Source organism: Cryptotermes secundus, unplaced genomic scaffold, assembly GCF_002891405.2.
Source record: "Cryptotermes secundus unplaced genomic scaffold, Csec_1.0 scaffold635, whole genome shotgun sequence".
Lineage (NCBI taxonomy): Eukaryota > Metazoa > Arthropoda > Insecta > Blattodea > Kalotermitidae > Cryptotermes > Cryptotermes secundus.
This window is the reverse complement of record NW_019733328.1, coordinates 583653-602007: the sequence shown is the minus strand read 5'-3', so window position 1 is coordinate 602007 and position 18355 is coordinate 583653. Positions and strand designations below refer to the sequence as shown.

General features: G+C 40.2%; 1 protein-coding gene across 1 annotated transcript in view; it reads right to left on the bottom strand.

Moving 5' to 3' along the window:
* LOC111868026 (scm-like with four MBT domains protein 1) overlaps positions 1 to 18355 on the bottom strand; it is a gene marked incomplete in the record, with an annotated part of 47518 nt that overhangs the window by 7469 nt on the left and 21694 nt on the right. The window contains 4 exon segments of the mRNA XM_033752910.1: positions 2263 to 2518; positions 5561 to 5782; positions 11465 to 11643; positions 17307 to 17594. Coding sequence (XP_033608801.1) covers positions 2263 to 2518; positions 5561 to 5782; positions 11465 to 11643; positions 17307 to 17594 — 945 coding nt within the window.

Sequence of the window (18355 nt, the reverse complement as noted above, 5' to 3'; positions counted from 1 at the left end):
TATTGATAATGGATTAATAAAAACTATCAACCATAACACACAGTAATCAGAAACTTTACTCACTGAATAAAATATACCTTACATATTTCAGCCTAAGAGGGTTTTTATTACTCAATTATCAACAGGGCCAAAAGAAGTATATGGCATATTTTATATAATAAATAAAGTTTCTAACTACTACATGTTATACTTGGTGGTTTTTATTACTGCATTATAAAAAAAAAAAAAGGTCATGTCAGCTCAAATATCTCATGCATAAAAGAAATGCTACAAAGTATGTCTGTTTTATGTTATATCCAAGCTTGCAGATGTTATGGAATGCTGTTCGTCATTAAATTACTGCAATTGTTATCACAAGACCAGATTCTGTAAGACACAGAACTTCACAGTAAAAAAGACAATGTTTCTGATATAAAAAGTAAAAAAAGTGATGTGTATTTGTACCAACCAACCAACCAAACTATCCCTGTAACAAGCCGTGAAGGTCCGTAGGGTTGTGAGACGTTAAGGGTAAGTTATTTAAGGTAAGTTTGTCAGCCTTACGCGCCGGCCGCGCTTTACTCCCCAGGAAAATTATTTAATTAATTCCTGGTACTAATTTGTTAGAGGCTGAGTAAACCCCAGGTCCTAGTGCGGCTGGAAGGATTAAGTCAATTGAAAAAAAATCCAATGACTTCATCGGGACTTGAACCCGCAACCTTCCGGCTTGTAGCATAGTACCTTAACCACTATGCTACCGTGTACCCCTTGTTTCTGACATAAGTGCACGAATCTGAGGAGATATTCAGTAGATGAAGAATGTTATGTTCACATGTGAAGAGTATGCAGAGGCTGATGACAATCTTATTCCTTGTGTAGTTCAGGAAACTGACAACCTCGGTACTGAAGACAAGGAAGAAGAGATAGTAATGTGTAAACTGATTCCTAAGTATTGTGAAGCAATGCAGTGTTGGGATGTGTACCATGACTTCCTCAGTGGCATTCTCTATGTGTCAGTGTCAACTGTCAGACACCTCTGGGAAATGGAAAATTTTACTTCAAATTTATAAAACAAACAACATTATGTATGTAGGATTTGAGGTGGTTATTAAGATTCCTATATTCTGCAATATAATGTGGTGTAGTACATTGAAAGTCAACCAGCGTTTCGGAGGAACATGTTTCCATTAGGCATGTTCAAGAAAGATAATTTCCAAACAGACTATACAACTTTAATCATGACAACAGGAATATGTAGTGTATGCCTGTGTATTAAGGGAATTTTAAGCCATTTGTTCAACATAAAAATATTATGTCTATGCCATTAGTTTTCTACAGGGATATAATTAATTCTGTAAACATTCTAATGTCTACCATTTTAAAATGTTTTCCTTCTTAAGAAGTTTATATTTCTTGGTTTCTTAACACACCTCTCAAAAGACATCTGCTTTTTTCAGTTTTTAAAATGTCTCATTTTTTCATGAATGTAATTTTGATTTTAACCAAGATTTCCAGACATTTTAACTATGCTACATTTTTCAGGAGTTTATTAGCTGTCTCTGTATTATGATTATGCCCTGGATTCTGATAAGAACATTTAGAAGCTATGCTTAGTCTTCTCTGCATTTACATGTAGACTAACCTTTGTACCTGTGTCTAATACAGCTTCTGTGTTCTTTAAGGTATTTGTGCCTTTCCCAGCACATTAACATTATCACCACAAGCCATAGGCTGATGCATCTCATTCAAATTCAGTCCCTCCTACTTTTCTCTGACCTTCCTAATGGCAAAATTGAAACAAAATCTCCTTGTTTCAAACTACTGTGTCACAATCATACCAAAATGTTTACCCCAAACTTTGCACCACAGCCCTGAGGGCCTCCTCCACAACCAGTCTCCACCACCAATGTGTGCTGCCAGAGGAATGGATCCATGCATGATGACACGAGGCTGGCTGTTAGGTTTCTGAACAAAATTCTTTTTACAGGATAAGGTTGTTAGATTCATGCCCAACCCCCAACCCGGAAGACCATCTCTCTTAGCCTGGACTCTACCCTTTGACCTGACCCTACTGGTAGTTTAACTACTGATGGCATAGTTCTCCAGGTCACAGAGTCACACAAGCCCCACCACCATGACAAGGTGGAGACACCTTATATAAATATTCATAGCCTTTAAAATAAGTACCCGTAAGCATGAATTCTAAAATATTAAAGCATACAATCACATTAAAAAGATACATGGCTACAAGTGAACTGAATGAGTACCAATAACAGACTGTACCTGGGTACTGAGCTACTGCTTCTTGTGCTGACATATGAAGCATCTTCTAAATTTTCCTTCCATTGTTTTCGTGTTAAGTGACGTGCTTTTATTTTCATAGCAAATTTAGGCAATATGGCACCCCTTGTCTTAATTTCTGATCGCAGGAACTTCTTTTTGCGATATTTATGTATGCTAGTACTGCCAACACTGCCAACACTCCCTGGTGGAGAGTTTCCAGAATCAGCCATCTCTTGACTTGCATCACTATCATTACCTAAAAAGAAACACAGCCATAATTATAAATAATTTGTTTAGCATGCTAAAGAAAAAGCAGATCATCTTTATGTTTGGTGCTCAAATGTCAGTCCCCCCAATGTTGACAGGTAGCTCACAACATTTTTCTTTCTGTTGTAATGGATTCAAAAATATCAAGGAAAGACAAAATTACAAATCACATAATAATGGACTGCCCTAGATTATTACATCAGCAACACAAAGTTGGTAGATTCTCGTCTACGGATATGGACTAGCTCTATCAGTTGTGCCCCAATGAGAACACTCTATACCAGAGGATGAAGACACAGTCCAGTTGCATGAATGTTTAAAAGAAAAAAGCAGGTCCATGGATAACGTTAAAATATTCAATAACTGTATCACCATATTATCTTTTCAAGTTTTCTTACTCAAGGTATGCACATAGCTCCAAATATTTTTTTAGATAGTGTACTGTGCTTGCATTTGGATAATATAAGAAGATAAGTAATATGGTATGGGCATACGAAGAGAATGGCAGATAACAGAAAGTCTAAACAAGGATGTGAGTGAAAACCACCAGGAAGAAAAATGAGGGGAACATCAAAAATTAGATGAAGACATCCTGTCATGATCAAGAAGGATTAGAAGGACAGTGGGATGACAGAAAAGAATTGCGAGTGGGAACTGGAGGATGCCACTGACATTAATAAACCAACAGTTAAAAAGCAGATTCATTCCAGTCACAACATGTATACATGTTTTACACTTACTCTGCAGAAGCATTAGTTTTCCAGCAAAAGCAATTTGTATTAACCTCTGCTTAGATGTCTGCTTGACACACGTAAATGCATGGTGGAATACGTGTTACAGAACATTTTAAATGCCTTAAAGTAGACCATTTTGTACTTTCAAATTTAAAAAAGCAGTTTAGATAGAAGAAATAGTCTTCACTGTAAATAACTTGTACATAAATCAGAAACTTAAAATATCTATTAAATGCAAATTTTATATTTTGTGTGCATAAAACAAACAAGAAAATCTTTTTGAAAAGAATACTGAAAAAAACTGTTCACAAGTGTCAATATTCAATAGAGAAACGTGTAACGTGGATGGCACAACAAGAAGTAGGGGTCACGTGAACTCTGCGTTTCCGCGAGTGACATTACATACCTATGCAATGCTCAGTAAACACCCCTCCCTGCTAGGCTGTGACGTCATGCAACAGGCGAGTCCATGCAGCGACTATTGCTAGGCAATCGGTAAACACGGTGATTATGCAACAGGGAAGCGAGGTGCATTTTCCGCTGTCCAGCTGAGGGTTTATAAGGGGGACTGGAATGAGTAAGCAGTCAGTTGAAATGCAGGGCCCCCCGAAGCCAGTTAGTATTTGGAGCATTTGGTGCAGTTGAAGTCTAGCAGTTGCAGAGTTCAGTTGTAGCGAGAGAATTGCGAACGTGAAGAAGACGTTATAAGTTAGTTGAAATATAGCAGCAGTCGCGGGAAGAAGAAGAACTGAATGCAGGATTAGAAGAGTTTATGTGTGATAATCAGTGATAGTTTGTGATAACTGAGAAGGTATTGGGAGTGTGTAATTCAGTGACACTTGTATAGCTCCCACGTTATAAATACGTGAAGACTACTGAAGATAAAGTGAAGCGATTATTGTGTAGGGTTTGTAAAGTGTGTAAACCCACAAGAGTGTTATAAGTATTTGTAGTTATGACTTGTAGGTTGTTAAATAAACCAATTAATAATCTGAACGGCGTCTTCAGTAGTCAAACATGTTACAATATGAATGATAATTATACAAATTTCAGTTTTTAAAATAAGTAAGGACAAAACATATCCCGTTTGTACTCTGCATTTTGTTTGTTTCATCTTCTGCTGTACTGAAAATAGTGCAATATTTCAAATGACCTTATTAATTGCATTAACTCTGGCTGCAGGCCATGCCATAGCTGAGGTGGTTAGTCACTCACTTCCTACTGCAAAGGCCCTGGTTCAAGCCCAGGTCAGGTCATGTGGGATTTGTGGTGGACAAAGTGACACTGCAGCAGGTTTTCTCCAAGTACTCAGTTTCCACTGCCCATTCTCATTCCACTGACTTCTCCACACTCATCATTTAACAACCAGAGCTGGTACGATAGGCCAAATAGTGGTCAATGTACCAGGTGGACTGTCTCACACCACCCCACCCCAGGGAGGGAGAAAAAAAAAAGAAAGAAAGAAACTCTGGCTGCTTGACTACACAGGCAGTGGCTATGTTCATCTGTCACTGATATATACAATAAAACATCTGTTTTTTGGCTCCAATGTTTACTTAATAAGTTTAGATGTTAGATGTCTCTCTGTTCTGAAAGCTGAAAAGGCAGATGTCTATAAGCATCCACTTCAAACACAACAAAACGTATGGATCCACTTTAGTACCATTTGCCAAAATATTGCTAATTTCCAGCAAATTTGTCTGGTTGAATATAATTTTGCACTGAGACCAGAATATGAAAGGTTCAGTTAAAGAGGACAATTTTATGATTGGGAAATGTGGAGTGCTAGCCTCTCACTCCCCTGACCTTGTACCATCACAGAACTGAGGTTCACTGCCTCCTAAGCTGGGAAATTTATTCTTAACATTATCTATTCTTCTTTCACTAACAGCAAGAGATTTTCTGAATGAAACATTCAATTAAATCAATAAAATATATACTGATTCTGAACTGAGTAAAATCATAACAGTCTGTCTAAGCTTGCTTGTTGCTGGGTGCTTGATTTGTTTGTTCCTTGTCCCTGAAGACAGAGGCAGTATGATCTTCCAAAACATGCGTGAATCTCTATCAGACTATAGACCACTGCATCACAGTTATCACTGTGAGAACTTCAAATCCAACAAGGTGGAAGAACCCTGGACCTAATCCATGGAGAATACATGAATAATAAGTTGTCAAAAATTAGTACACATATCTGTGCAGGGATAAAATATTGCATTTCCATATGGATCTTACCATGAAGAGGGCCTCTGGTTCTGATGCAACCATTCAAAGTCACTAACAGTGATAGCACTTACCTCCAGCAGCAACAGGTCCCAAACCATGAGGCAATGAGTAAATTTCAACATCAGCAGCTGTTTCCATATTGGCCTCTCCTTCTACTGCTTCACATTCTGCTTCCAACTTTGTGTTTGGAAACAGTCGTCTGCGTCCTCTCTTCTTCTTTGGCCGTGAGACTATATTACTTGCTTCTCCTTTAGGACGGCCAACCTTGCGTTTCCCATGTACCCAGTATTGAGCTGAACATAAGATGGGTATATTCAGCATTAACACTTACTGCAAGTATTTTAGTTTACAGCATTTCCTTCAATAAAATGCACGCATAGGTTCTGAGGCTATCAGAGGAGTAATTGTTCAGAATGTGGTCTTCTGGGTTGTTGCACCACATAGTCTTGTAAGTAGATTTCAGTGTTTCAGGGAAGCATGATGCTTCCATTTTCAGCATATGAAGAAGGGGGCTGTCTTCCTACTCACTTTTCCTACTGGCCTAGACCCCCTTGTGACATGTTGACCCGTTGTTGGGCGATGGGATGTGGAACGAGTTACCATGAAGACAGACTTGATTAACAGTCAGTTGCTAAATTATGCAATGGTGGAATGAGGGTGTGTAAGCCGCTTCTAAGCGCCAGCTGGTAAAAGACTCCCACACATGTGCAATGACATCATACTGCTGTAGTGAGTAGGAGTCACGTGACATCTGCGTTTCTGCAAATTATGTCACACACGTCCCTCACCGAGGCCATTGGTATGCAGTGGCAAACATCCCTTCCACACTAGGCTGTGACGTCATGCAACAGTGAAGCAAGCTGCGTTTTCCATCTGTCCGAATGAGGGTTTATAAGAGAAACTGCAATACCTAAGGGGTCAGTAATGAGGAGTATTCGAGAGTGTTTAAGTAACAGCAACGGAAGGTTCGTAGAAGACCTGTGAAGATTTAAAGGATGATTGAAGACCTTAATTATGTGCAATATTTGGAGTGATTTGAAGTGACAGTTTCTGTGTAGGGATCTGTTGCTAGGAGACGACTAGTGGAAGACAGGGAATCCTAGCGTGCGTGCAGCAGTGAACTGAAGTGTAAGTGTAATTCAAAGATAGTGCTGTATTAGAGTGTAATTAAGAGAGAGTGTGTAACTAAGTGGCTAATAAACCCAATTCCAATCCGAATGGCATCTTCAGTAGACAAACACGTTACACCCTTAACCCCTCGCACCCTGCCTACAGAATGTAACTGCATTCTGAGTCTACTAACTTCGAGCCTGAAGATGGACAGAGCATGTTCCTCCAGAACATGTGTATTGGCTTACAAAACTATTAAACCCACAATATGTATAATGCACATGTTTTTCTTCCCCAGAACATATGTGCATTTTGATACACTTGGGCCATTCAAAAATGACTGAGACAAAGGGCGTTATTTGGAAGTGGTGGGAAGAATTTTTTAGCTCCCGATGGTAATCGGCAGAGTATGTGTAGTTGTACAGAATGCCAACAGATGGCAGTGCACAGTGCAAGCGGCGCCATGTAACAGGCAGTTGTTCCAAATAGTACTGGGTCATGCATGGACACAATGGAAGGTAATTATCAGGGGCAATGTTGGACGGTGTGGTTTTTGTGGAAAGAAGGTGTTCCTGTGGGTGACATTCACCATCGTCTAAGAGGAGTGCACAAAGATGCTGCCACAAGCCATGCAACTGCGATTTGATGGATTCAGAACTTCAAAGACAGGAACAAAAGTGTAGAGAAGCAAGTAAGCACTGGGCATCCAAGAATGTTTTTTTGAGATATATTCAGTGGGCAGAGGGACCACCTTTGTGGTCTAGTGGTCAGAGTTCCTGGCTACAGATCCAGAGGTTCTGGGTTCGATTCCCGGCGCTATCAGATATTCTAAGTAGTAGTGGGTCTGGAACAGGGTCCACTCGGCCTCATGAGGATAACTGAGGAGCTATTTCAAGGATTCGTTGCGCTGACCACACAACACCTTCCATCGGCTAAAGTTGGCACTAACTTCGCCAAAAAGTGGTGATCACTCGGTCGGTATAGTTCACTTGTGGACTAAAGCCACAGAGTTTTTTATTCAGTGGGCAGAAAGACTTATGCACTTGAAGAGATATGGTAAAACTGAAAGACAAAAACTATATATTTTTAATGGAGTAACCAACATGATGTTAGTGTATATTAACCCTTTAAATACTCGTACTAAATTTCTGAGCCCCTGTAATCATAACATTTTCTTCCACATATACAGTGTAACCCCAATTTAATGTTTTTCAGCTTAACGTTTTCTCTCATTTCCCAGCAATGATCACCAAAACCATTCATTCAAGGTCATCTCACCATTAACAAACTAACTAGATGGGGCTGAGTCCTTCTTGAGAAGCTGGCAGTTGCTTACCCATTCAAGAAATTCCCAGCATTTTGTGGAACCCAAAGCTTCAGTAGCATGTTTACAAGATCTCACCACTAAGCCAGATCAGTTTACTCAACACTCTGCCAACCTATTTGTTTATCATCCATTTTAATATTCTCTCAATCTATGTCTAGGTCTTCCCTGTGGTCTTTTTCCCACCATTACATTTCCATTTGCACATACAGAATAATACTTTAATAAGGGAGCATTATGAATAGAACAATGGGGAAAGTGCACGTGCATGTTCCAGTAAGGATTACACTTTTCCAACCTTGTTTTTTCTCTTCTTATCCATCATTTTTCTCCTCGCCTTAGCAGTAGGGATGGGTATATTTACTAATGTTGTTTGTGTGCAATATATTAGTCACACGGATTGGATAACAGGGAAGAATACATCATTTTCTGTTGGGTTCTATTATAAAGATTCAATCAAACTATATAACTGTGTCACAACTCCTATACCTGGATTTAAATTTGAGGTTTCATGCACAATGTGTTAAACCTACCCTAATGGAGAGTAATTAAACTTCATGAATACAGTTAGTAATAATCTCCCATTTCAGATTTCAACATAATTTCTAAAACCGAGCTTGAGGTTTCATGTGTGTATATATGGGTGATAAAAATGGAGCATTCCTTTGAAGATCAAGTCCATGCTCAAAGCAAGCGGTCCAAATTGCCATTGTTTGTGTACTACCTCTGGATAAAATCAGTGTTGATATCTCTGTCCATCTAGATCAGGGTGTGTGTAATCCAATTCTGAGGTTGTATGGTGAGCAGGTGGGGCCTACAGGCTAATGTGGGCTCCAGGCTACAGTAGGGTCTTGTTATCTTCTAGTTCCCAGTTTTGACTTTGTCACAGATAAAAGCTTCATTCTCTGAGCAGGAAAATCTGCACAGTCCAAAATGTTCACACATCCACAATTTATTTATTTTCCAGTTTTATGTCTGTCAATTATCTGTATATTCCTCAACCAGCAGATAAAATAACAATTTTACACTGCCTCCTTGGCTAACGTATGAGGGACTTTAATAGAGGCAACACTGCTGTAGAGACGCCATGCAATGGAACCAAATAATGTCGCTTATAGCACATGTTAGTTACATACCTACCTTACCTCAGAGCAAATGGACTCTCCCTACCCACAACATGTGCATGCACAGTGACGAGAAGAACAGATTCTCGTGTTAGCTGGTGGTCTAATGTAGTGTTGTCACAATGTTTTTGAAAGAGGAACAACGAAGTTGGATAAATATTGAATGTGTCAGATGCCGTACAGCATGACAGTGTCATCAAGGTCTTCAAGAGGCTTGCGGGGAATCTGCATTGCCTTACAGAACAGTGGCAAGGTGGGTACAAGCCTTCAACGAGGGATGCCAAAATGTGGCAGACATGAGTTGGCCAGGTCATCCTAGTATCAGTGAATAAGAAGTGTATGCTCTTTCCACGTTACTGGGGAGTGATCGACGCCATACGATTCGTGAGCTGGCCCGAGAGACAGGATTAGCATATACGACTGTGCTTCACATTCTGAAGGAACACCTGGGCATGAGAAAAACTGCACACGATGGGCTCCGCATGATTTGACGGAAATGCAGAAATGGCTATGATACGACGCTGCTCGTAACCACTTGGAGCGCTATGAGCACGAAGGAGAGGCTTTCTTACGCCGTATGAGTATCATTACGCTGGATGAGACATGGGCCAAATCGTACGAGCCACAAATAAAACGCCAATCCAATGGATGGCGTCATTATGGGTCACCACGAAAATCAAAAGTTCGTCAGAACCCCAGCAATGTGAAAGTTATGGTGATTCTTGTGTATGACAGTGATAGTGTTATCCTAATGCATACCGTTCCCTGACAGCAGACCGTCAATGCGTGGTATTACTGTTCATTTTTGGAACACAACCTACGACCAGCTTTGAGAAAGAAGCGGTGACACTTTCTGCAGAACGCACCCATCATTTTGCAGGGCAATGCTCGGCTGCATGCAGCGCAAGCTGTGGCTGATCTGTTCGATCGATGGGGCTGGGAAGTGCTGTATTATCCACTTAAGCCCTTGTGACTTCGACTTGATTCCTAAGATGAAGGAACCACTTCGTGGCATTCGCTTCAGAACTGTTCCAGAGATTCTTCACACAGTAGACTGCTCCATTTGAACTATCAACACAACAGGCACTGCTAAAGGTATCCTACGACTTCCACATCGCTGGCAACAGGTTGTACACAATGCTGGTGACTACACTAAAGGACAGTAAAACTTTGAAACATGCATCTATTTTGTATCAGTTGTAAATAAATAGTTGCCACTATTAAAGTTCCAACACTCGTATAGAAAGATGGAAGTAGTATGTTTCTTTGAAATGTCAATAAGCATCTACCAGACTACATGGTGTCACATCCAAAATGAGAGTATTCTTCAGTCACTGGTGTGAGAACCTCAAGTCTCACACTTCTCTGTTAGTGCAACTGAAAATTCAAGCCATACAATTTACTGATGGATTGATTCCTACATGTCGATTCAACTGCAAGTTGTAGCATCAAGTGAGATGAGAGGAGAGGGATGGCTTTGGAAATACACATTTGTAGCTCATGTGAGGGGGAAGGGTATGATTTAATTCAAGAGTCAGGTAATTTTCAGACAGGATACTTAGTAATATGGCTCTCAGTTGAATACAAGTTATAACGGTTACTACTTCTTGAACACTATCGTATATACACAGAATCGTACCAAGTGTCCTTCAGCAGCAATATGGCAACAATATAGGCCACAGGTGGCAATAAGGCTGACATATGAACTCCAACCCCTTCTCCTTTCATCAGTTAAGGAAAGAAATTCAGGAGCAGAAGGAGAAGAGAGAGTATTCTGCCAACTGCCAAACAAGCTTAGGAGCTTGGTCCTGAATGGTACAAGACCAGCAAACAATGTACAACAGGGAACAACGACCCAGTAACATACAGCCATTGGACTGCAAGTATGTGAAGCACCCACACGACACTACCTGGTGAATATTCTTAGTCATTCTAAATTTGTATGTACATCTTGAGTCAAAGTACTGGAGAATTAATCAAATAGCGAGTATGATACCACCATTACATGAGTTCACAAGTTATGCTAAGGTGCAAGGTCATACTGACCACCGCTTAAGACATGTCTGATTAGTTCATCAAAATCTGTACCAGATGCCTTTGAGGCCTACCCTTATTTGAGTGTGACTGACAATAGGATCTAGAGAAATTTCAGGTACTGCAGCTGAAGCGAAAGGTCTACCAACTAACTTTATTTCTACATATGATTCACTTCTGTTTTTGGAACAAACCTTTGTTTTACATGTATCAGTTTATTTTTGTGTATGTTATATTGTGTTGCCAGTTAATATATTAAATAGCTGTAAAACAACACCTAGTGAACTGTTGATGAACTACTCTCCCTTGAGGTTTATAGCAACCCAGTAATGATAAGTCTCAAGAATAACAATTCATAACAACATGCTCAGTGCAAAACTTACTAAATCGAGTCTTGGAGAGAGTGCTGCAGTTCTCTGGGCAATTTTTGTCTCCAACAGAAACAGGTCCAAACAGAAAGGGACACACCTGCAGCTTCACACAGATTTCCCTACAGAAGGATGGCACCTCATCAGCAGATGTGACGAGAGCAACACTGGCTCGGTAAGTGTTGGTTTTGTACCTGAAATTGAAAGGTAGCTGCTGTGAGTAATGACACAAATATACAAGGTCTGACAATAAAGTACGCGAACTAGCTACTGTGGGCTTGCTATGGCAGCAGTGGACAGAAACCTCAGTATGGTTTGATGAAGTTGGCATATCAGCATTTCACAGCTGTGTTGTTGTTGATCTATCGCAGTCTCTTTCTGAGTGGTGTCTACCATTGTCTGAGTGTGTTTTGGTGTCTTGAATCATGACAATGCACATCCTCACACGGCACTGTCTGTTAAGGGAGTTTTTAGCTAGTAAACAAAAAACTGTGCTGGAACATCCTCCCTATTCACTGGATATAGCCCCCAGTGACCTTTCTCTGTTCCCAAAGATTAAGGAAATATTGAAAGGAAGGCATTTTGATGACATTAATGACATCAGGAGTAATACAACAGCAGCTCTGAAGGCCATTCCACAAAACCAGTTCCAAAACTGTTTTGAAGGATGGACTAGGCACTGGCATCGGTGCATAGCTTCCAAAAGGGAGTACTTTGAAGGTGACCACAGTGATATTCAGCAACAAAGTATGTAGCACTTTTACTGCGATGATTTCGTGAACTTTATTGTCAGACCATGAATGCCAGTGATGCAAGTAAAACACCAGCAGTGGCAGTAGTGGGTTTCATAGGCATATCAGCTGCTGAGACTAATGGGTCTATCTACTAGTTAGACCATATACAGTATGCTGAAAATTTTAGAAAATCAAGTCCCATGTAACATGAAAGATAGAAGCCAGACAGAAGGTGTATAAAAAAAATCTCAGTTGCTTGCAAAAAGGCTAAAACCTGGGTTAGCAGTTAAGTGGTTATGACATCTCAACATGTCATGCGGTTCTCTGTATTGTAGCAAATATGATGTCTCTACACATCATGCATGTTTCCAACTATACCGTTACAGATATGACAGTCAGTAATGCAAATCTGTACGCTGTCCTTGCTATATCTTCTAGTTATTTCAGAGTGTGACAGGAAGGTGCTGGTTGCTTGACAGCTGTCCTGGGGTCTAGCTTTTCTGAGTAAACATTATGGCAGGTCCTAGCAAGAAGATGCATGTGAGTGAGGAGGAGGTGTTACATGAACTGTTGCAAGAGAATGAATATAGTGATATTTCAGAGAGTGAATACAGTAGTGACAGTGAAGTAAATGTGAAAATTTTGTCATGTGAACAGAGTGTCTGCTCTGGCAAAGAAGAAAATGTCAGTGACAACAGTAGCATGCAGCATGACATATAGGCAAAGTCAGGTGCTGAGAGACCACATTTTCCATTTAATGGCGAGCCTGGCATAAATGTTGATTCAGAAGACCACAGTAACTCCCTGGAATATTTTTTGTTGTTTTGTACTCCAGAAATTGTGGAAGTAATAGCCATAGAATCAAGCTGGTATGCCAAAAAATTTTTAGAAAATGCCTAATCTAAAACTACGATCTATGATCCGTGATTGGAAGGAGAGGAACAAAAATTAAATTATGAAGTTGCTGGCATTCTTTCTGTTACAAGGACATCACCCAAAACTGGATAACAAGGGTTATTTCTCCTGGCGGAATTTTCAGGAAACACTCGTATTTTTGGACCTGTTCAGTGAGAGGAGGTTCCACCTTCTAGATAATTTCTTCGTTTTGTTGACAATGAAAAGGGTAACTGTCATGAAAAAAGGTACAACTGAAAAAATTCTAGGGTGACACTGTGTGCTGCACCATTTCCAATGTTAACACATGACGGCCTACTGCTAGAGGCATGAAAGGGGACTGAGGTTCAACAAGTGGCTAAGAAGTGTCTGAATGTAAGATTTTGGTGGCTAGAAAGTGTATGGGCTGGTGCTGAAAACTACACCATAATTATAAAGACTTTCACAGTATGTGCCACTGGAGTTGCAACGGAGTTTCCGATGGAATAATTGTTTTAGTTATGGTTTCATAGTCTGTACAAGGTAATGCTTTTGCAGTTGATGTTTGGAAGAAGAAACAGCTTTTGTTACATAGTTCGTTCATCCACAGTAGCTTTGAGCTTGTAAAGGAAGTACAAATTTAGCCCACACAGCAATAAGATACAGATGTTATCAATGAGGCAGTCAGGGTTGTAGTAGGTTATAGCAAAATGTTGCAATAATCAAACATGTAACTGTGTGTTTAGGCTGGAGGTGGTTTTGTTAGTCAGCTTATATGATTGTGTTTCATCTCTAAACATCAAATGCCAGCCAGGACGGCATATACTGAATGTGCATGAGTCAGACATGCCTTTGTGATCACACATTCAGAAACGAAATGCACATCAGTGGTGTACTTTTTGAGAATAAAGCCAAAAGTACAGAATTTTTATAAAAAAATATATACAGAGGGGTCCAAAAAATATACTCACTCTTTGATAGTCAACATCTTTGGAACAAAATGACATGTAGTAACAATTCTTGCGTGTTCGAAGTGCCCACCATCAGCAGCTAAACAGTGTAGATGCTGCCGAACTGCTGAGCGAACTACGACTGTCAGTGTGTCCAGTGTGATGGCTGCGCACAACACTTCAATGGTTACTTGTAGCACATTCAGTGTAGCTGGCTTTTGTCGATAAACTTCATCCTTCAAGGTTCCCCATAGGTAGAAGTTGAGAGGTGTTAGGTCTGGAGACCGTGGTGGGTACTCAATAGCACCTCTTCGACCTATCCATCGTCCAGGTAGAGTGTCATCCAAGTATGCCCTGACATCTCGATGGTCGTGAGGTGGAACACCATCTTGTTTAGGTAAAATCTCTCGTCTCCAAACAGCTCTCAAATGGCAGGGAAAATCGATGTCTGAAGCATATCGAGATACACCTGACCAGTTATGGTACCTTCAAAGAAGAAAGGACCAATCAAACCGTGCGATGACAGACCACACCACACATTAACACCCGGTAGATTCACTTCCTTGCCCACGTGAACGTGTGGATTTACAGGAGCCCAATACACACAATTGTGGCAGTTAACAGTACCATTTATTTTGAATTGCACCTTGTTAGACCAGATAACTTTCCCTGCAAACTCATCCTCGCGAACCACGCCTTCAAACCACTCATAGTATTCAAGCCTTCGATCCGGGTCGTCCTCATTCATAGCGTGCAGCAGTCTTTGAATGTACACTTTCCACTTTGCAGCCTTCAGAATTCGCTGTACACTTGATCGGCTTACCCTACTTTTGCGTGCACACTGATTCACAGATTTTTGTGGTGATTGTGTAAAGTGTTGCAACACCACAGCACTGGAAGCTGGACTTGTTATTATCCTCAGTCGCCCAGATCTTTGCTTATGCGCATCATGAATAGTACCGTTGGCTTCAAATTTATCCCGAATACGGGCAATTGTTCGACATGTTGGTGGCTGAGTTCCAAACTCATTCTGCCATTGTTGTTTTACCTCTTTAATGTTTTCGTACTTCCAGTACCACTTCAATACAGCCTTGCGTTGCTCAAAGAACAACCTTTCAGCCATTGTTGCTGCTGTCTTCTGCTCGCAGCGCGCATGAGGCACGACACTCGCATGTCTCATGTGACCTTCGCCATCTGTTGAGAAAACATTACACTACACTACTGCGCAAGAATTATAACTACATGTCATTTTGTTCCAAAGACATTGACTATCAAAGAGTGAGTACATTTTTTGGACCCCCCTGTATATCCTTTAATGTAATGGTTATATAAATGAAAAGATATATACATATATGAAAATTGATAATTGGTCTTTCAGACATGTTTAGTTTCATAATTTTATAAAGATATATAAAGACATNGTTTTCGTACTTCCAGTACCACTTCAATACAGCCTTGCGTTGCTCAAAGAACAACCTTTCAGCCATTGTTGCTGCTGTCTTCTGCTCGCAGCGCGCATGAGGCACGACACTCGCATGTCTCATGTGACCTTCGCCATCTGTTGAGAAAACATTACACTACACTACTGCGCAAGAATTATAACTACATGTCATTTTGTTCCAAAGACATTGACTATCAAAGAGTGAGTACATTTTTTGGACCCCCCTGTATATCCTTTAATGTAATGGTTATATAAATGAAAAGATATATACATATATGAAAATTGATAATTGGTCTTTCAGACATGTTTAGTTTCATAATTTTATAAAGATATATAAAGACATGCCCCCTCGTCGGTGTCTCCACCTTATCGTGGTGAGGGGGTTTGAGTATGCCAAGGACCCTGAGAGCTATACCAGCGGTAGCGTAGCTACTGGCAGGGCCTCCCTTGCTGGACAGGTCAAAGGGTAGGCATCAGACGAAGAGAGACACCAAAAACCAAAAACTGATGCCGGAAGCAGCGTCATCAGCAGCGACTTGAAGCACAGAACAAATGATGCTCGAGATGGTTCAAGTTCGTATAGCAACAGGCGTGACCAGAGTGGTTTGAACGGCTGTTGTACTGCGATGTGGAAAGCAAATGGAAAAACTACCACATTATCACTTTTCCTGGACAGTTTCTTTCCAAAAACAGAAGATCACATTAAGTGGAGGAACTGTTTTGGAAGAGACTGTGGACCTGTCATGTGACAGTTACTGATCAATCAATCATAAAGACATGGTTGAGATACTGAATTTTTAAAAAGGAAGAAACAATAATAAAATTAAACACCACAGTAACAAATTTAAATGTCTGGGGAATTTTAATGTCTCACTGCAGGAGGTATACAAACACGGAAAAAGTACCACTTATCTGGTTAAAACATGGGGGTCATCACTGAGTATTTGACAGTGGATGACAGACAAAGCCATTCACATCTGAGAGTATACTTTGGACAGTTTGATGAAATGTATCTGACACTCAAGTGAACAGGGGGTGTGGAGGTAAAGCTGAACACGTTCTTAACCTAGTTCAGTAATTAAATTGTCGGTCTAAGAAAGGCCAAACAGAGGGAGAAATAAGAAATTAATTCACATTTAGTAAGTATATTTTATGGAATGAGAACATCCCACAGGTGAGAGATGGGTGAGTGTCAGTGAGTGTGTTTTGCGGTGCAACAGGATCTTGGCTATTTGTGCCTACCTAAAAGCTAAAGAATTTACACAAATTTGATTCATAAAAATGTAATAAAGGTGCAATGATCCAACTGAATTCTTGAATGATTCTCTGTTAACTGAACAATTCTTTGTCGCTGCAAAATACCTATGATATAAAATGGTGTGATTCTGATTAGGAAGAAGTCCTGACCTATTTGCCTGAAAGAACAGAATAAAACCACATAAAAACTTCAGTTAGGATAGCCTATTTCTGACCTTAGTTTTCAACCTGGAATTTCCAAAATAAAAAAATAAGAAGGCTATAGTATGATATTTGGTGACAAAAATGGAAGGAAAAAGGATCTGAGAGACACAATTTTTAATAATGTGAACTTGGCCAAAATGATTAAAGTAAAGATCCAATGGTAGTCTATTCTGGTGACAGTACTGAAACTTCACATTTTGTAACAAAAATTTCTTGAATTTTACATAAGATATGGTGTTCAAATGAGATTACATCATTTAATGTTATTCAGATAAGAAACTCTTCAGACAAAACTGCTACCTGCTGCTTTATATAAACATATGTACTTCAAAGGAGGAAGATGCCATATGCTCTTCTCAGAACCTTTTGTTAAAAATGAACTCACGAAGTGTTCTCACTTGGCTTTGAGAATTTCCAGATGCATGCCTGGCTGTGGTTTTCCATCTGTCTGCAGCTCCTTGAGCACCCTGCTGGACTTGTATGCCACAGATATGAGCATGGACAGAACTTCCCGCATCACAAGTGTAACAGGACCAGGGCCTACAGCTTTGGGCAACTGTGCCAGCTTCCCTTTGCTGAGGAATGGTCCAGAGAAACATTTGTGGTTGAAGTAGATTTTAGGACACCAGTATGAGCGCTGCTGCTGCTGCAAACTGGTTGAAACACTTGTCTCCTTCTTCTCATTCCTGCACACAGAAATAGCAGAGTCTGGTAACAAACTATTTAAAAGTGAAATCACTACTTAACCCTTTAGCTGCCAAACCCAGCAATAGAACTACATTCTGAAAATACCAAGGCCAATTGGGGGCAAATGCTAGTTCTCAGAGAACACCAAAATACTTCAAGACTACCTTCAGACAACCAGAGGTGTACAAGATTTGAGGTTTTCACGGCGGTGACTATGAAAGAAGAAATCTTCTGGGATGTGGCGCCACGTAGATATTGTGTTAACCGACGTTTTGGAGGAACATATCAGTCTGTTAAGCACCTTCTCACACTGGTTCGCTTGTGGATTTCTTCTTTTTCTTCTACCTTGAATATGGAGGTGATACGCTCCTCTGAAACATCAGTTAACACAATATCTACAGTTGTAGTATTTAGAACTGACAGTCTTCCGACGCGGAGTAGGAAAAGTATTGGCAGTGGCGGGGAGAGCTCCAGCATGCCGACAAGTGTGGAGGGGGATGCAGTTCAGGCGTTCTCAAAATGAAATAACTTCTTACCTCATTGTATTGCATAGTGTTGATGGTTTAGTCTCGATGATGTTCACACATCCGATGTTAAGTTTTAAGTGCCGAATAGCAGACTATATTTTCTTTAATGTGGAGATGCATCCCTAAAAATCTAATGTTTTCTTCAACTTTTCATGAACTTTTTTCAGGGTAGGTCTCCATTTTTCGACTATGTAGAAGTCATTAATTGTTCTTCGCACCACAGACTCATTAAA